Raw genomic sequence first — 18,140 nt, 5'->3', positions numbered from 1 at the left:
TTCACTAGAGTTCATCCCCTTCAAAAAAAACGTCTTGTTAAACAAATATTTCGAAATTTTATAAATACTCCGTGTTACAGTGTTTCTTTTCTTCTTGTTATTTACACCACGTATATTTATAACTTTTTTGGCCACATGAACACGACAAAATAACCCGTGATCAAAACTGTTTTGTTCAAAATTCGCGAGTTGCAATAACGTGTTTCGTCGATGTTGGCACTGGAGTATTGGGCAATTCGATGGCATCACACAGCGGTTTGGTTGTTAAAGTGAACAAAGGAAACTTAAATACTTCTTATGAACGGAAGAAAAAGAGCTTGAAGATAGGATGTTTTCGAATCACTTGTTTGATGATCGCCAACACGTTTTTTGCTGTTGTGACAATTCTTGGCGAAGTGGGGGAAAAGGCTTGTCTTCCATTGTGGATTGACTCTAATAATGCAGAAGTGGCAAATTCTTCGACTTATTTCAACAAAACTGTTCCTCAAATTGATGCATATTTTGTGTATTCGTTTGCTTGTTTGATGTTTGTATTAGTGTTTGGTGCCGCGTTATTGTTCCTTCGTCTCTTTCAACCGAACTTACTGGGTGAAACGGAGCGAAAGTTTCCTCACTCCCAATTGTTTATGATTGGGTTTTTCGACTGCCTGAATGGGGTGTTCATCGTATTTGCGGGCAGTGGATTAAGAACTGCTCCGTATCTTCAAATGATTCTTGGGAATTTTATGATACCGATGACGATTGCTTTCCGGCAAGTATTGTGTATATCACTTTACGAAGCATGCTGATCATCAACCTGCCTGCTTGTTACACTGAAATAAAATAAATTTCATAGCTCTAGTGAAGTCAAAGTTTAGTAAACAAACTTATAAGTTCAAATATTTCAAGGGAGAAGCTTGCGCAACATCCAAAGTCATGTTGAAGCATGCTTAGACACGATATGATTTAATTTGAAAACACCATGGGTGGCAGCTAACAATGTTAAGGTTCACTTAAAAAACAGCACATTTACAGTCGCGCGTTAAGTACTTGTCGCGCGTACTTTAGAGTTGCGCAAGACAGCGCACTATTTATAGTTAACGCGCCTTACCGACATCAATGTCAAATAGCATAAGTAATCGCGTTCAAACATGGCAGATGGAGCTCGAAACGAAATGGATCACCTTCTCGATCTGGAAGAAGAACGCCTGTGCGTTTCACTTTTCCTGCTACAGCAGGAAAAAAGAAAGCCGAGAAGGTGGTCTTCTCGACCACTTTACTCATTCAGAAAAAGAGAGGTGAATACGTTCTTGTGCAACAAATGAGAGCAGAAACCTTTCTCGTGCTCTTTGGTAATTGCATAATCTGCAATGTCAAAATACTAAAGACGAACCTCCCCTTGAAAGAAGCCTTTCAACCAATCACAGTGTGCGACTATGCGAAAAATCGTATGCGACCTTCAAAAGTTTTGAATGCACGTGACGCGACATCAAGTAAAAGCGCCATCAGGATACACTTCCGTTTTAGTCGCAATTACGTCAGATCTACTATGCGCCATGTGCGACGCTTTTCACTCTAAATTCACGCAAATGCACTCAATGCATAGAACCAACAGGAATGATGATTAGCTTTTCTTCCTGCAACAGCATGACAATGCCCCAAAAACTTTGTTTATGCTGATTTTTGACAGTTTTTACCTTCAAACATTGTCGTTTTGACATTTGTTTTCTTCTTTTTTTCAGTTTCTTCATTTTGCGTAAGCTACCAACGCGAAGGCAATTTTGCTGCGCAATGATTGTTTTTTTCTCCCTCCTAATCTGCTTTATTCCCAAGATTGTCCCCTCGATGGATTCGAATTCCGAAGACTATGGTGGAGCAAGTGGACTTCCAGGCATCCTTTGGCCAATATCCTTTCTCCTTGGCTATGTAAGTTATATTAAGAGTTTTGCATAGCAGCATGAAAAGACGTTGGATGAAGGATGGATTTAGGGGAGGGATGCATATCCCTCCTAGCTTTGTCTAGAGAGGGTGTTGGAGGGATTGCAGTTGGTGATGAACCAGTCGAGGAAACCTCACATTTGCCGATCCGATATAAAGGCATATCGGTTGATTTATCGGTAGCAACAGATAATTTGAGAAAGATATTCTGGTTGCAAAAAATATCAATACATAGTCAAGGATATATTTAGTTGTTTATATTTCTTATAAATAACCCTTCCCCACCCCCCTAATAAAAATAATTCTATAAATTTGTACAAATAAAAATGAACTTACTAAATTTATAAATTCATGTCTTAGTATGCATTGAATCGAATTTGAATCAATACATTAGCAAACACAGTTTAGATTACCTTTGGGTAATATAAAATACCCAAAAGCAATGAAACATAGCGTATTATCACGTAATTTTGACACTTCAGTTAAACATGACTGGCCAAATTGTGAAAAATTACGTTGACAGGATCGTAAATTTTACATTTAATTGAGGACGAGAATCTCTCTGAAAAATATCATTCTGCTCTTGATTATTAAAAGCAAATACTGTTTTAAAAGCAGTTTTTACAGCCCTAATTATTTCTATCTGAAGCCGATTTACGTTAATTTGATCGGCCGATTATCGGCTTTACCGATGAATTTCCGATATCGTTACATGTTTGTAATGTAGTCTGAAGGACTGTTTTGTTGTTGTTGACTGACGTTTCGACAACCTTAGCGGTAGTCATCTTCAGAGTCAAAAGATGAAGATGACTACCGCTAAGGTTGTCGAAACGTCAGTCAACAACAACAAAAACAGTCCTTCTCGGGACTATACCAACCTGGACGATCTACATTTACATGAATTTCCGATAATTGGCTCATCACCAATGACAATTTCCTTACAAAATAATAATATTTCAAGGTTAAGAAAAAGTTAGGAACCCCCTGCCTACAAAGCCATCGTGAATCCATCCATGGACTGGATACGCTATTTCTTATGAGAAAACTAATGGAATCTTGAATTATAAGTTCATAGTGCAAAAAATACAACGAGTGCTCGAGCATTTTTACACATCGTAGATTCCTGCAGCAATCATGATCGTGATAGAGGAACGAAGTTTAAAGTTTCGCGACGACTGTTCGAATGAACAAGTAAACATAGTTTTTTTTTACTTTTGGACGTCTTTCTATGAAATGGTTGTTGTTTTTTGTTGTTTTTGGATGGACATTATTCCAGGATACGGATACGCAAATGGTTTGGACGAATTAATTGAAAAGTAAGTGTTTTTATTTTGAAAATTTCGCAGTTTAACCGAGACACTTGTGAGAACACCAAAAACACTCGAAGATCTTAATTAAACTAGAACACCCCCTCCAATGTAATAGAGACCGGGGACATATCTTCCCTCTACTTTTTCCATGGACACGCAAATAATTGGGTGAAAGTTTGTGTAACAAATGAAGAGTAAGTTCTCGCGTTTTTCTCCCCTCTACCCAACTTTTGAACAGGTTCTGCGGTTCCTGCATGAAAATTTGTTTCCTGATTTCGTTAATGTTTTGCTTTTAATAATGATACAAATGTTTTACTTTCTTTTTAGTTGGATTTTTGGCGTGAAATGTTTCTTCGGTTTTGCAGGCTGTAGTAGCAGTGCTGGCACAGCAGGGATGTTGTATATGGCAATGCACATTTTATCCCACCTGACTGCAGGTCTCTTAATGAGATTCTCCGAAGGTGCCACATTACTTGCTATCGTGCAGGTACTTACGTTGTGCTAATTTAACAACAGTGTTCACTATGTCGCAATTTAGGGACTACTTATGGTTTCAGGCTTTAGTCTCCCCGTTTGGATTTATCTTCTGGACCCTATTTCGCGAGTCGCCATTTGGTTATCAACCAAAAGTCCAAACAAGCACATGGCTCAATACTATTGCTATTCTGTTGATGGTGCCAGCGATATTCTTGTACAACATTTAGTAAGTTTGTCTGCTTCTTGTAAGCATTCAGAGTTTTTTCTGGTTTTTAATTTCTTAAGCCTTGCTATTTTACTTGGTGATAAATGCATGGGACTTGTTAAGATGATGGACGGTATAAAATAAGTTCAAATTGAATGGTTTGAATCAAGAGTATCCGTAATATGTTTATGGTTGTTGGTTGTGCAGGTCAGTGTAGTCCTGAGAAGTCATTGATTTTGAAGATGACAACCTTTAATGAAGCATCATTCAACACTGTTACACTAAGATCAACAGTCATGATCTCTCTCAGGACTACACTAACCCGTCATTACCCAATTCCCTTGCAAAATTGCTTTGGAATATTAGCATGTTTCAACTTCATTTTCTATACCATTTTTTTCACATTGCATTTGGTCATGTTGATGCCCAACCTGATCGGAATGCTGTTTTGATTTTTACAGCAGTGATGAAGAAGACAGGTCCACAATTGATTGCGAAACCACACCGCTAATCCATGATAACATGCCCAGTCTTGTACAAGGTGGTTACTCTTTCAGTGTTTCTGAACACTCTTCACGCAGTCCAACGCTATTTAGTAATGGCACCCTCAGCACATTCAAGCCTACAATGTTGATGTAAATAAGGGTTCCACACTCATGTATTGCATAGTAATCCTTGGGCTTGAATAAGTTTGTAAGCATTTTATTATAACAAAAGCAATAGATCAGGGATTATATACAAAGGGCTTGCTAACATGTAAGATAATATGAGTTAGGGTAACAAAGTATTTATATTTGAATAATAAATATGAAATTGTTGCAAAAAATGCAATATGCAAAATTTTGTAAAATTTTGAAATAATTTTCAATATTGATTTTAAAGCTCTCATATATTGAAAAAAAAACACAATTCTGCTGATTTTGCTGATTATGCTGCTACACCCATAAACTCATCAAGGAATTTGCCAAATAATTTAGGATCTCCAGGTGGAAAAGGTTTTAGAGACAAAAAGTCTTTCTTCTCTAAGACATCTTTAAGGTCGTCACAAACACAGTAAATTAAATATCTGTCTATTGCAAGCTGCTTAGCTAGCTCAAATTGATGATTGTTCATCAGTTTTTCGTTCACCACAACCACTAGTGGTTTTTTCAAAGAAAGAGATTCGGTTATACAGCCAGCACCTACCAAATATACACAAAATATATTGATAGTAAAGAAGCACTACTCTACAGAAAATTGTCTAGCGAACGTATCAAATAAAATATTTTTACCGGCATGACTGATAATCAAAGATGCAAGACTCATGTCATCTTTTAGCGATTCTTTATATCGATAATATTCCAAAGCAAAATCCTTGCTACGGAAAGACTCGGGTTCGTAGCTGCCTCGTCCTATCTGAATGATTAATTTTTTGTATCCTAAACGTTCTAGTGTATTCAACACTGGCTTCCTGCATAACGTTTCAACTAGAGAATCAAAGCTTGTTGTTCCAACCGTTGCGAAAACTATTCGCTCATCGGCCATTATAGATTTGCTTGAGGGTACTTCATGTAATTCGTGGGTATTGCAAGTTTTCAAGATGGCGAACGAGGACGTGTTTTTGGATGGTTATAAAATTGGTTTAATTTCTTCTTCAATCTGGGCGGATTCTAAGGGTAATAGAAATAAAAAACGATCCATTAGTACATCCTTGTTCGATAAAGAGTTGATAGCCCCAAAATTCGTCCCTGTCAAGAAACAGGTGAGATTTATAAAACATCACTTAAAGCGATCATGAACATGTGATTGATGTCAACATGACATCGTTTTATACATGCATGAAAACAATCCTTTTGTTCAATAATCCTTGTAATTGTGGTTTCTCCCAATTAGCATTGATGTATACGTCTTAATGAATAGTCGAACTTCAATGTACACCTTGTTTCGTCCAATTATTTATTAATCTTTCGTTTGGTAATTACGTTTAACGTTGGTAACTTTGGTGTCTCTCGTTACTCTGCCACAGACTTAAAATTACTTTTATTGTGCTTAATCATCACTGTGCTTATTGATTTGTTGAACTGTTCTAAGCGTTCTTTAATCTTTTCTTTATAATTTGTTCGCTCAGAAAAATGTCAAAAAAGAAGATGATGCAATGATAGATTTTCCATCTAAACCAGCAGGTTTTTGTTTTATGCCTCTGTGCCCTGCCTTTTAAGTTCCTTTCTTATTGAAATATCAATAATTTAACAATTTCTTCAGTGCTTGAGGATGATGATGTATGTAAGCATCAAAATATGACCAATAAACAACCCAAGAAGAAATCATGCAATGATGAGCCTGAAAGACTGGCCAGAACTATATTTGTTGGAAATCTTCCCTTATCAATTAAACGAAAGGTATCACAGTATTTAAATGCTGTTATTTGTTGTTAGTTGCTGCAATTACTATAGCAAGACGTCTTTGTATTATGTAAAGGATTTGAAAAGAATTTTCAAACAATATGGCGAAGTGGAAAGTACAAGATTAAGATCTGTGGTAAGATAACCAATTATTGATGATTTTGCTTCACAATACAACTTAATGAGAGAAAAAGGTTTTGGTATTTTTTCATTAAAAATTCACAAAGACATGAAGTGTATCTGCAATAAACACACATTTTTAACGTCTGTAGCCTTATGCAGTTTTTCATGACTTTCATCTTTTCTATATGATTCTATGTATAATGCAAATGTCTAGGCAGTTCCTGATCTAAAAACACCAAAGAAAGTAGCTGTAATAAAGTATGAATAACTTCAATACAAGTGAATAAATATTTGCTGATTTGAAAGCCACGTTGTACATTTCTTTAATTATGCTTGTTATTGCAGAAGAACGTTTAATTCAAATCGAAGTAATATCAATGCTTATGTTGTGTTCAAAGACAAGGACTCTGTTGAAAAGGCGATAACAAGGTGCAGCTGTAGACCGTTATAACAATGTGCCCCTGCAGTGAAAAAGAATGTCTAGAAATATATAATCAAAAGAAACTTTATTGTCCATGTTTGCATCCGTACAATTACGTGTTTTTGTGATTTCTTAATATGTGATTTCTTCTAATTTATTTATCCCCAGTCTAAGTTAGTGTGAAAACTGATTCTTAATAATGTGAATGTTTGATTCCGTCAGTATTGTTTGTAAAAGACGGATGAACATGGACGATCTACATCTAAAAACAAATAACGATACTCCCGTGCTTAAACCATTTACTTTATTAGCATGAAAGCATTTGTATCCAATATATATTTTTCACGAAGTTTTCTTTTCATGTATACAGTAATGGTTTGAAGATTCAAGATCTACATATAAGAGTGGATAGAGTTGATGATGGCGCTAAACAGGTGATAAAATTTCTAGAGACTCTTTTAAACTGTTTCCGTTGTTTCAGTATGTTTGGTTTGTTTTCCATTCTGTTAGTTTTTGCTTTTACTATTTCGCTTTTTCTATATCCGAGCAATGCTATTTTTTGTTCCTTTTATCAAACGGTTCTAACCGTGTCTTTTATAATGGCGTAGCTACATCGATCAATTTGTTTCGTTTCATGCCTTTAGTATGATCACAAGAGATCGATTTTTGTTGGAAACCTCAAGTTTGGTTGGTATAAATAATTGTCTGATTGTCATTTCTTCCAAAATTTCAGTTATTTAGAAGTGTATTATAGTAATTTAGGACGAAATTTATTCTCGAAAGAACGTTACGATTGATTGTTGGCAACTTTTGTTATTGTGTTGTTGATGACGTTTTCTTCCAACAATTTCCATGTTTATAAAAGCATTCAGAGCTCCGAAACTCTTTTTATGGGAATTCTTACTCATCAATTCTTACGTCGTGTAGATATGGAAGAGAAGAGCTTAAACGAGTTCTTTTCGCCGTGCGGGGAAGTGGTCAATATTCGTATCATAAGAGATTCGCGCACAGGAGTCGGCAAAGGCTTTGGTTACGTTCTTTTTTAAGGTATTGCTAGCCAGTGCTTTTAACCTTGTAGTAACACAACAGCATTTTCTTTTGAACGAGGAATACGTCTGGAAAACGTATTAGAATCCACGTGATTTCCTTTTCTCTAGTCCAATTGTGTTGAGGTGCGATAATATGAGTGAGTATAACATTTTTGCTAGAAAAGTAACTCTCCCCCCCCCCTCTTCACCTTGAACGTATTTGAGACATTTATTTTAATACCTGTGCATTTTGCACTATATTCAACAACAGTTTGGTTCATATAATTCTCTACGCATCTTTCTTCTTATGTTTCATTAACGCCTTGATATAACCATTGCATGAGACTAATTTTCTTTTGTATGCATAAGCACCTAGACTGATGACGAGGACGTTTTGTGGATATCAATGCTTTTATGTTCAATGATATTTTTTGTTTTATTACTTTCCTTTTGCTTTTGCCAGGACACGAGCTCTGTATCACTTGCTGTAAAAATGAACAATTCCGAACTTTGCGGTAGAAAAATTCGAATCCAGCGATCACACGATGTTTCCAAAGGTAGTATTTTGAAGTTTGTATTTGGCTAAGATGTTGTGCTGGATTTTTCTTAGCCATTATTGTTTGCAATTTATTTTCGTTTTGTCAGGTCCGACCTCCAAAGAAAGGACAGCAAACAAATTTGGCGGTATGCAAGCGAAAGAAAAATTTTACCATCAGCGCAAAACTTTCAAGAGGTTTGGTTTATCAAACAAAAACAATGGTACGGCTAAAGTTACAAGCAAGAAAACTTATCGCAAACGTAAAAGAAAACAGTAGCATCACCCCTAGTTTCATAAAGAAGCGTTGCTAGCGTGGAACGAACCGTCGCGTTTCTGACGGTATCTTATGGAAGATGAAGAAGAGCTGTTTCCTCACTGTGTGAAGCTGCACATGGAATGGTACGATAGCAAATATTTTGGCTGTAAAAACTGTAATTCCTTTCTTTTCCTCCTCTGCTGTTTAAAAGATTCGCGGATTGTTGGTGAGTTTGGAGATGGTTGATTAGAAACATAAAAGGTTACATGAAGGAAACATGAAACGTTACACTCTGCTAGTCGCAACAATATTATATAGAAGAAGCTAATCTCTCTTCTAGTTTTCCACTTTTTCTATAAAATTTTTAATGATGCTTGCTTAGTGTATGTCTATAATGGTACAGAAACGTATCCTCGTAGCTTGTTCATTTACTTGTTCACTGATTTGAAAATCAATGTATTTAAGAAATGAAATATGACCATCTTTTGCAATTTGCATAGCATGACCAAATTTGTGGTCCTATTTAGTAATATGGGAAAGAGAAATAAAAGCTCTGATGAGTACTGTCTAATTTTTGATGCATTTCAACTGGTTTCAACCCCACAACAAATCTGTACATGGTGCATCACGGGGGGGTGAGTGACAGAGTGTTGAAGAATTCACTGGAGAATGAAGTTTTAAGATGGCTGCTTCGAGAGACGAGGAAAATGAACTTCCAAACGAAATATTCTCTGCAATGAAAGATTTTCACCACTCATTTGGCTCTGTGGAAGAGACTTTGGAACCACTACTCCGTTCGTCAAACGATGAATTACATGAAAAGGTTTGTTCTCACATTTTTTTCAGACAAAAATCGGCGGTATTTACAAACATCAAGTCACCAACGAGCAACGTAAAATATAGTCTTGCATTTTTTTTTATCAGTGATAAAGATAAAATCTTTATCTATTTTATGTAGTTAGATGTTCTAGATCGGGCAAAATTGGATCTGATGGTTGTTTATGGCATAAATACGATGTTTTGGAGTAAGTGCAAATTTAGAAATTCGAGGTTTAATACTGAATAGTTGTAATAAGTGTTTTTTTACAATTTTTGTTTAGTTTATCTCATAACTCAAGGTGTAAATCCGAAAGAACATGGAGTCAAGCATGAATTGGTGAGAAAATTAAATTATTGAAAAAGAAGAAACAAAAATTATAGTACATCAGAATAATGGGCACAATTATCAAGTAATACCCTTCCACACGACAGCCAACAACCTTCAAGCTAGGGTTAGGGTTAGGTTAAGGCTTGCAGGTATTGCAATTGTGTTCTTTAATTACTATGAGTAATGTTCTGCGAATTGACATAAACAAACTTGAACTGATCATCCACAATCCTAGGATAGAATAAAGAACTACATGAAAAAAGTAAAAGATGTCAGTGAACGAAAGAAAGGTATGATGGAATTTCTTTACTAGATATCAATATAGTCATAATTAGATCATTGTACTTATAGCTTCAATGAAGATTGACAAAGATGCTGCTCGAAGATTTGTGAAAGGTGCTCTTGCAAATCCTAAAGGTGTGTTTGAAGTGCTTTTTATTTGGAGTATATTTTTACAGTAGCCAGAAAAAAATTTTGTATTTTTGGTTCCATACTTTTATGAGATATTTTAGTAATGAAACAAGTTTTCAAGCAGTTTTAGTTTTTGTTAAACTATGTTCAAACTAAAGTTCTTCTGATAAATCAGTCACAAAGATGCTTTTGCATTTAGCATCTGAAGTGGTATCTGACAAGGAAAAACGGGCAAAAACAACCAAACAAAAGAACAAAAACAAAAGGTGGAATAGTGGTTGCTAAAAGAAACCAAAAGATGAAAATGTTGGACAAGTTATTGCAGAGTAGCCATAAAGCCAATTTTTGTGTAGCTGTATCCATGAACCAATCATATGAACCTCCCCACATTATTGACTTTCTTATGCCAATGCTCTTTTTATTTTTATATGCAATCACAAAAACAGGGCTCTTTTTTGTGGTTAATCAAATATTACTTACAAAAGCTGTTTAAGTCCACAGCAACGTTGAAAATTTTTCATAGTTTTCTCATACCAATTGTAAAATTATAATGTTAACCATGATTTCTCTTATGCAAACATTACGTATCTTTGAAGAAGTTCATTACAGTTTCAGAAGATGTTTGCTATAAGACGATAAAAATTTTCTTGTTACGGGCATTTGGAAAATAACAAATGAGAAACAATCTTTAGTTGTTAAAAGGTTATTCATTGCACTATTAGCGAAGCTTGCCGTTTTTTATTTCTACTGCACAAATATTTTTCTGCTCGATCAATGGAAAAACAATGAACGGAATTAATTTTCGAAAAGAATGAATAATATTTTTACTGAAAAATTTGCATTTGAAGAGTATATAAGCTAAGGATAATGAACTATAGAATGGCCGTTTCCACTTGTCCTAGAGGATTTAAATTTTCAAGATTTTCTTATCATTTTGCCCCCAACTCCAACATTGAAAGTGAAATTCCAGGCGTGCGATTTTTCATGCTTTAGAGACTAAGTTCACTAAGAAACATTTCAAATTTCTCTTTAGACTTCCTCTTTGCGATTGGCTTAAAACAAAACAGTAAATGGAAAATTTGCGCATATCTTATTACGCATGTGATTAACATAGTGGCAGCCAGTCAATTGTTTTTTTTGCCGACAGAAACTCTGCGATGGCTAACCGCAGCCAGTAATCTAATTTAGTGTACAACACAGCAGCAAATTGCGCAGCGAGGATTGACTTCGTTTTGTTCCCACACTGTAATAACGTCATCATTTTGAAAGCCATTGAAAAGTATATAAATCATTTGCGTAAGGAATTGTATTCATTCTTGCGTACTTCAATATACTGGTTGGTGGCGATGGATAGCTGTGCATTAACAAGCGTAAGTATCGACAATTTGCGAGGAACTAATTTGCTACTTTCATCAAGTTCGTTTGTATTAAGCTGTGCTTTCACGGGCAAAACCTTCAAGTTAAAGTTTTTGCTTAAATGAGGATTGTTTTGTTCTTTGTGCGTTACACTTGTATGATAAGTTGGTATATGGTAAGATATCGCAAAAACGTTAAAATGTCCTTACAAATTGCTGAAAACATGTATAATCTTTGTTCTTTTTTCTATTTTGTTTCCAAGTTGGTCATGCCCTACAAACGTTTGCAGGTAAACACGCACGTTTGTCTTAAAAGGGTGTATTTTCACTCACCACGGCTGCTTTGATTTCACGTGACTTACATATACTATTAAAAAATAACCTTAGCGTTATCGGTATTAAAATATTTTTCTCAATAGAATGTCATCTATTTGACAAGATATTATGCTTTGTACTGCTGATGTTTTTTGTTACACAAAAAGTGGTTTTCATGTCCACCATGTTTGATGGTTCCAGTGAAGTCTAAGGAAACAAAAGAATGTCACTATGTTTTATTGTTAACCGAATGCATGGGGAATGTATGCCTTTTCATTAATTACTAATCCTTGAATAATTGGTGGGTTGCATGTTACGTCACGGCCGTCATGTTGGTTGAATTTAACAAATGAATTTTAACCAAAATAGTGAAAATCTCTATGATCTTTGATTCTTAGGGGAGCAGTTGCAAGCCACCTGCGCATGAAAAGAACAAACACAATAATTAACCGTATGTATATTTTTTTGTGATTTAGAAAAATTCGCATGAATTCCATCGCTATAAACCAACAATGATATGACAATCTTGGCATGGATTTTCTGTGGTATGGATTCTTTGTGAATGCAGTCATCTGCACATGTTACAGTAATGGGGCCCCACTGTTGCATGTGCGGTAAGCTATCATTCACTTTGAATCTGTTCCACGATGAAAATTATTGTAAATGGAGGTATGAACTTGAGAGGTATCCATATTATGTGAAAGTATTATGATGAAATCTGGTGATTGCCACTGTTGGTTGATATTTACGTTGAATGTGGACGTTTGCTGGTGATGCTAATCAATGTTTTTAACACAGTTGTATTATATCACGAAAAATGGCTACTAACTGTGCTGGAGATGACGGTAATACAACAATGGTAAAGTAATGGAATACACGGGAAAACGGCATACGCGGAGACTGAACTTGCTGATGGGGATGGTGTTGTATAAAGATGGATACTTTCTGTGGAAGGTTGTACGAAGTGTCTCCCAGAAGATGAAAGAGAAAATTTCAGGTTTATAGTGTGTAGGTAAAGTAGTCATAGCTATAAAACCGTGCATATTCACGTGGCTAATGGCCTCGTCCACAAGGCCTAATGCATGTATTTTTATAGCCGGAATATTGCATGCAAGAATAGTTAAAAATTTATCTAGAAAATGTTTCCTGTCGCACAAAATGTTGCTGTGCTGTGGATGATGCGATGTAGAAGGTAAAGAGCGGATTAAATTGAGTTACTCAGCAACCTTTATGGCTTTATTAGATTGACAACATTTATAGCTTTTCCTGCTGGCCAACGTGCGATTTAAGGTCTGGCATGATTTTTATTTTTGCAGTTTTTGCTTTAAAGGTTTTGCAGTCGTTTACGACTCCACTTCTCGTCAAATCTCGAGCTATTCAGTAGCGCAGATGAGTTCTCCAAGTTGAAGGAATAAAGGATATTTACGTTATTGGTGATTGTTCTCAAGTTTATTGTAGCCATAGGAGTTAAGATTCAGGAACAGTACCTCCAGCAATATCGAATTTTCAGATGACGAGAGAGAGTTTGTATGACGCGCACTGTACGTTTACGTCATAATTCACATTAGACTTTCGTATTGAATTTTCTCAACTCTTCTGGTAAGTTCTTTCATAATTTCAACTAATACACGTGATTAGACTCACAATGTCACACAAGTATATAACCGATACGTGCATATTTTTCTTTTTCTATGGAGAAAAATTCGAACCCGGTACGTCGTCACGAACAACGCTATCCAGGGATGTTTTTCTGTTGGATTCCTCATGAATGCAGTCTAGCGAACATGTAACAGTAATGGGGCCCCACTGTTACATGTGCGTTTGACTGTCATTCACTTTGAATGTACTCCACAGTAAACATTCCCTGTGTATGGAGGCGTGTTTTGGATAAGGCTCATAATCTGGTACCTGGTAAATTATATGTAAACATGTTAACTGTGTCTTGTATGCAAGGAATCGATGCTCAGTGATGTTACTAATGCAATTTTTCATGATAATGCACTGTGAGCATCACTCTGATATACGTACGACATAAACTTTAATCGTCTATTTTTATAAGAATATCATCGCGTCGACATATGGGATTGAAAATAGTTTGTTGCCATCTTTTATCTTACGAAAAAATCACGTGATTACTATGAACGTTTAAAATTGCGAAAATTATTCATTTGATAAAAAACAAAAACTCATATTCAAAATTCATTTTGTTAGAAGTAAAATGACGAAGCATCATATGCCAAAGCATCTGGAGAATGCCAGCGAGTTTCGACATTTCGTGTACGAACTTACAGAGTCCAAGAGTTTTGGTGCATTCATTTTGTTCGTGATTTTAGTAAATACAGTCATCCTTGTCGTTCAAACTGACGAAACAATATCAATAAAAGGAGGTAAAATATTATGAGCATGTCTGTTTTAACCTTTTTGGTGTTTTGGTAGCATCGTCGTACGCTTACAGGACTTTTTAAAACCCTGAAGATTCCAAACTAAAGTGAATACGTGAATTTTAACTGAAATTGTCGGCAATCACTGTTTTTTTAGGGTTTATAGTAGTGATTAGCCATAGCAAAGAGACTGTTTGTCAGAGATCAAACTAGGATAAAAAACTGATGCTTTTGCTATGTTTCACAAGAACTAAACATTGTAAAAACAATGGTTTGGCAAACGAATACGAAGCACAATGTGAACGTCACGGAATGTCAATCATTTTGTGTTTTACTTAAAATACTTTTTCGCAGTCGTAGTTTCTGGCCTAAACAGAAATTGTTTGTTGTTGTTTTTTAGGTTGGTATTTTTCTGCTATGGACAACGTATTCTTGGCTATTTATATTATGGAGTTAATTCTCAAACTTTATGCCTTGGGCTCATTATACTTTAGCTCTGGTTGGAATATAATGGGTAGGTATGACTATGAGCACGATTACTTTTTGTTGTGTAACCTCCTGATATTTATGAGAAATTACTTAAGATGTTGTTTTAAAGTTGTTTCACGTAACATCGAGCTATAGACGAAAGATAATATGTCTGTCACACAAACATAAGTCTATGATGTAATAATTCTTTTCGGGAACACATACATCATTTTAAGATATACAAAGGAAATAGTTTGAACCCGAGCCTATCTTTACATATTTGTAGATGTTGATTGTTTAGATTAGTACAGTATTGAGAACTGTTGGTGGGGACTGATTATAGTAAGGTTTATTTTCAGGCAAATTTTTTTTAATAATTTTAGACATGCTTATCGTCCTCTTCACGACCGTCGATTTCCTGTTACCGCTAATCGTTCGTAGTGTGGGCTCATTTGATGTTGCTGCCATCTTTCGCCTACTGAGGATGTTTCGCGCTATCCGAGCGTTGCGAGCTCTCAGGGTATTGAGGACAATAAGGTGATATGCAACATGTTAACGGGAATAGTGTCTGAATTTAGATTAATTCCATTATTTTTTTTACCTTTCTACAGATTGTTAAAAAATCTTCAAGTCATTATGACGACTATATTCAAATCGTTTCGAGCGCTCAGTACAATTGTCTTGTTGATGCTTTTGTTTCTCTGTATCCTTTTATGTCGACCATGCTTGATTCTCATGATATACTCGAAACTTTTATCAATACATAAAGAATCACTGCTGGTTTTATTTGGCGTTTACAACTACTAATTATTAAGAGACGTTTCTACAATTTTCCATGGATCAACGTTGGCTAATACCGTGTTACTCTACAGTACGAGGTCAGAAAGTTTACCATTGATTTATTGCAAATGGCTGACACTCCATCAAGCTGTACCAAAGTAAAAAAAGTAATAACTTAGAGAATATGCATTCTTGAAAGTTTCCGACAGTTTCCGTCAATATTTTCCTCCCTTAAAGAAGTAAGTTTCATATTAGAAACATGTTTCTCAATAGGGAAAGGGAAAAAGCGTCGAGTTTATTATAAGACTTATAATTATTTGTTGACATCGAATTTTCACATTTAAACTACACTGCATTTAATTTTTATTTCATCCTTAACTGCAATAATCATTTTAGATATGTTTGCAGTAATCGGTCGCGAGTTGTTCAGCACAGTCGATCCGAAGAGATTTGGTACTTTGGCCAAAGCACTCCTCACATTGTTCCAGCTCATAACGTTAGATGATTGGTTCTACATGTACACGGATATTATTGCTGTGAATCCCAGTAAGAACTCGTGTTTTAATGCGGGGCTATAGCAAATCGTGTTTGCCTGAAACAAAGATTCACTTTATGTGAAAGATTGTTTTATGCAGTGCGGTGTTTTGAAACTAAATGAAGATATGATCTTCGCACTTTGCTGGACAATTTAAGCAATTGTCTCATGAACCTGAAAAATTCAGGTGACTCAACGGGTATCGAACCCATGACCACTGCGGTCAATTGCTTAAATTGTCCAGCAAAGTGCGAAGATCATATCTTCATTTAAAGATTCACTTTGCTATTTGAACTTAGATTTGGGTTTGGGTGAGTGATGTATAAGAATCGGAGAAAGTAGAAAATCAATCGTTATGCTTCTCATTCCAGATTATGGTTACGTGATAATCTACCTTGCATTATACATAGTTTTGGAGAACTTTATCTTTATGAAGTAAGTTCAGAGTTCCTGCTCTTAAATCCAAGGAAAATATTTTCCGATTATTTTCGTATATTTTTTCAATTTAATGCAGCTTATTTGTTGCTGTGCTTGTCGATAACTTCCAACGAACTCTATCGTCGACGGAAAAAGGGAGAAGGGGAACGTTGACAGTGTTTCCGGTATGTTACAGTAGTTTTGCACGATCTCAAATTAAACAATTAAATTTAATCTTTATATGAGGATCCGTAATAAAGGAAAAATACCAAACGATTTTAGTATCAGTGTTACATTTCTTCGGTTAGGGTTTAAGTTAGGATTAGCATCAGGATTAGGTAAGAATGAACTCGAATGATTACATGCAATATGTCATCCAATTTTTTTCTCATTCATGAAGGCTGAAAATGTTGAAGAAAGCGGAAGTGAAATGCAAGAAGAAGAGGAGGAAGAAGAAGAGGAAGAGGAAGATGACTTCGAAGGTTTTAAGCGAAACAATGGCTTTTGAATATGTTCGCGCGTGTTCATCGAGTTGTAACACCAACTGATGTTCAAATAAAATGTCGTTCATTTATCCTGCAACATTTATAAGAATTTGAAAATTTTGCCAACTTTAAACACGTACTTACGAACTCTATTTTAGATAACGATCTTAAGCTTGATACAGCAAGGGACCGAAAGGAGCCGAAAGTTCGCTCGATTGAGTTCTTCTATCCTTCTGTTAATGACAAGTATAACTATATCCTACATGCTACAAGCGATTCCATTCGTATATTTAAGTTATTTTACGACAAACGTATCAAAATAAGAGGAATAAATAGGTCGAAATAAATTAAGTATGATATATGGAACAACTTTTATGAGTACATTAAAGAATTGCCGTAATACAGCAGAGGAAAAGTTATCCTCGCTCCTCGCTTCAGTAAAAAATCTTGACTTTTGTTTTTTTTAGGAAGGCTGAACTTCTTTCAGAATACTTTCAAATAATGGCTTCACTTGATTACAACTACTACCAAATATCGAATCAGTTCAAGGTGCTTGATGATCTAACTGACATCACTGCTGATGTGAGTGGATTTGTTTCACCTTGTTCCCTAGTTATCTATCATGAGTTGATAACGATTTTGATTGCTTTTATAGATTCCAGATGTACCAGAAGATTTGATATAAATTCCTGTGTAAATATTTACTTTAACAAAGTTTTTTAGAATCTATAGATTTGGTAGTTTAGACTCCTGTGAAAACACTTGATGCGGGTAAAGTTTGAACACGATGTTCAAAACAAATTTTCTGAAATGTGAAAATAGACACTTATCTTTCCTGCGTAAACCGACGTCATTAGTTGACGTAAATAAATCGGTCATTACGTCATTACTTGTGCGAAGCCATCCAAGCAAGCATTTATTTAGACGGGGAAGATACACGTTTTACTTGTCAAATCAAGACAACCGTGACTTATTTTATTGGATCAAATTAATTTCCGACTTTGGTGAATTTGTCACCGTTATATTAAATAAAAATATTTGTTGCAACTTTTTGAGCTTGGTTTTCTTGATTTTAAAAACTTATCGTTGGGTATGTTCCTTATTGTGAACATTAAACAGTGTTTGATTTGTCGTAGCCACGTCTACAAACCAGTGCCACAAATTAGAAAATGATTTCTAATCCAATGATG

General features: G+C 35.4%; 5 protein-coding genes across 5 annotated transcripts; 4 read left to right on the top strand and 1 right to left on the bottom strand.

The window, feature by feature from the left end:
• The first annotated feature begins 34 nt into the window (after window positions 1–34).
• LOC124441335 lies at window positions 35–4,749 on the top strand. Its single transcript, XM_046991782.1, has 6 exons — window positions 35–751; window positions 1,722–1,905; window positions 3,037–3,233; window positions 3,555–3,714; window positions 3,785–3,930; window positions 4,371–4,749. Exons 1-6 carry the CDS (start codon window positions 240–242, stop codon window positions 4,546–4,548), a joined length of 1,377 nt encoding a protein of 458 aa, XP_046847738.1. The 5' UTR covers window positions 35–239; the 3' UTR covers window positions 4,549–4,749.
• On the bottom strand, window positions 4,596–5,433 carry LOC124441338 (UDP-N-acetylglucosamine transferase subunit ALG13 homolog). The gene is made up of 2 exons (XM_046991786.1): window positions 5,181–5,433; window positions 4,596–5,090 (listed from the first exon to the last, which is right to left on the bottom strand). The coding sequence occupies exons 1-2, from the start codon at window positions 5,431–5,433 to the stop codon at window positions 4,837–4,839; spliced, it is 507 nt and encodes a 168-aa protein (XP_046847742.1). The 3' UTR covers window positions 4,596–4,836.
• Window positions 5,434–5,442: 9 nt separating this feature from the next.
• Window positions 5,443–9,166, top strand: LOC124441337 (RNA-binding protein 34-like). Its single transcript, XM_046991785.1, has 11 exons — window positions 5,443–5,650; window positions 6,017–6,071; window positions 6,151–6,287; window positions 6,367–6,426; window positions 6,628–6,671; window positions 6,759–6,842; window positions 7,205–7,268; window positions 7,479–7,521; window positions 7,762–7,881; window positions 8,326–8,419; window positions 8,508–9,166. Exons 1-9 carry the CDS (start codon window positions 5,489–5,491, stop codon window positions 7,878–7,880), a joined length of 768 nt encoding a protein of 255 aa, XP_046847741.1. The 5' UTR covers window positions 5,443–5,488; the 3' UTR covers window position 7,881; window positions 8,326–8,419; window positions 8,508–9,166.
• Window positions 9,167–9,259: 93 nt separating this feature from the next.
• On the top strand, window positions 9,260–10,899 carry LOC124441340 (nuclear nucleic acid-binding protein C1D-like). Its single transcript, XM_046991787.1, has 6 exons — window positions 9,260–9,479; window positions 9,615–9,681; window positions 9,757–9,812; window positions 10,039–10,093; window positions 10,155–10,220; window positions 10,414–10,899. Exons 1-6 carry the CDS (start codon window positions 9,339–9,341, stop codon window positions 10,497–10,499), a joined length of 471 nt encoding a protein of 156 aa, XP_046847743.1. The 5' UTR covers window positions 9,260–9,338; the 3' UTR covers window positions 10,500–10,899.
• Window positions 10,900–14,102: 3,203 nt separating this feature from the next.
• Window positions 14,103–17,997, top strand: LOC124442763 (cation channel sperm-associated protein 1-like). Its single transcript, XM_046993257.1, has 11 exons — window positions 14,103–14,271; window positions 14,666–14,779; window positions 15,117–15,270; window positions 15,345–15,436; window positions 15,910–16,059; window positions 16,420–16,483; window positions 16,563–16,650; window positions 16,866–16,947; window positions 17,109–17,196; window positions 17,418–17,532; window positions 17,606–17,997. Exons 1-11 carry the CDS (start codon window positions 14,103–14,105, stop codon window positions 17,633–17,635), a joined length of 1,146 nt encoding a protein of 381 aa, XP_046849213.1. The 3' UTR covers window positions 17,636–17,997.
• The last annotated feature ends 143 nt before the right edge of the window (window positions 17,998–18,140 follow it).

Source organism: Xenia sp. Carnegie-2017, unplaced genomic scaffold (genome assembly GCF_021976095.1).
Source record: "Xenia sp. Carnegie-2017 unplaced genomic scaffold, XeniaSp_v1 HiC_scaffold_20, whole genome shotgun sequence".
NCBI lineage: Eukaryota > Metazoa > Cnidaria > Anthozoa > Malacalcyonacea > Xeniidae > Xenia > Xenia sp. Carnegie-2017.
Note: the sequence above shows the minus strand (reverse complement) of the source record. Positions and strands in the feature narration are given on the sequence as shown.

Bases quoted from the DNA above. Each gene is read 5' to 3' on its own strand.
- LOC124441335 (XM_046991782.1), top strand. From the start codon at position 240: ATGGCATCACACAGCGGTTTGGTTGTTAAAGTGAACAAAGGAAACTTA. The intron at 1,906-3,036 runs GTAAGTTATATT...TACACATCGTAG, and splicing joins TATCCTTTCTCCTTGGCTAT to ATTCCTGCAGCAATCATGAT. The intron at 3,234-3,554 runs GTAAGTGTTTTT...CTTTCTTTTTAG, and splicing joins TTGGACGAATTAATTGAAAA to TTGGATTTTTGGCGTGAAAT.
- LOC124441338 (XM_046991786.1), bottom strand. From the start codon at position 5,433: ATGGCCGATGAGCGAATAGTTTTCGCAACGGTTGGAACAACAAGCTTT. The intron at 5,091-5,180 runs GTAAAAATATTT...TATATTTGGTAG, and splicing joins TTTGATTATCAGTCATGCCG to GTGCTGGCTGTATAACCGAA.
- LOC124441337 (XM_046991785.1), top strand. From the start codon at position 5,489: ATGGCGAACGAGGACGTGTTTTTGGATGGTTATAAAATTGGTTTAATT. The intron at 6,427-6,627 runs GTAAGATAACCA...GCAAATGTCTAG, and splicing joins GTACAAGATTAAGATCTGTG to GCAGTTCCTGATCTAAAAAC. The intron at 7,269-7,478 runs GTGATAAAATTT...TCATGCCTTTAG, and splicing joins TTGATGATGGCGCTAAACAG to TATGATCACAAGAGATCGAT.
- LOC124441340 (XM_046991787.1), top strand. From the start codon at position 9,339: ATGGCTGCTTCGAGAGACGAGGAAAATGAACTTCCAAACGAAATATTC. The intron at 9,480-9,614 runs GTTTGTTCTCAC...TATTTTATGTAG, and splicing joins ACGATGAATTACATGAAAAG to TTAGATGTTCTAGATCGGGC. The intron at 9,813-10,038 runs GTGAGAAAATTA...CCACAATCCTAG, and splicing joins ATGGAGTCAAGCATGAATTG to GATAGAATAAAGAACTACAT.
- LOC124442763 (XM_046993257.1), top strand. From the start codon at position 14,103: ATGACGAAGCATCATATGCCAAAGCATCTGGAGAATGCCAGCGAGTTT. The intron at 15,271-15,344 runs GTGATATGCAAC...ACCTTTCTACAG, and splicing joins AGGGTATTGAGGACAATAAG to ATTGTTAAAAAATCTTCAAG. The intron at 17,197-17,417 runs GTATAACTATAT...TGTTTTTTTTAG, and splicing joins TATCCTTCTGTTAATGACAA to GAAGGCTGAACTTCTTTCAG.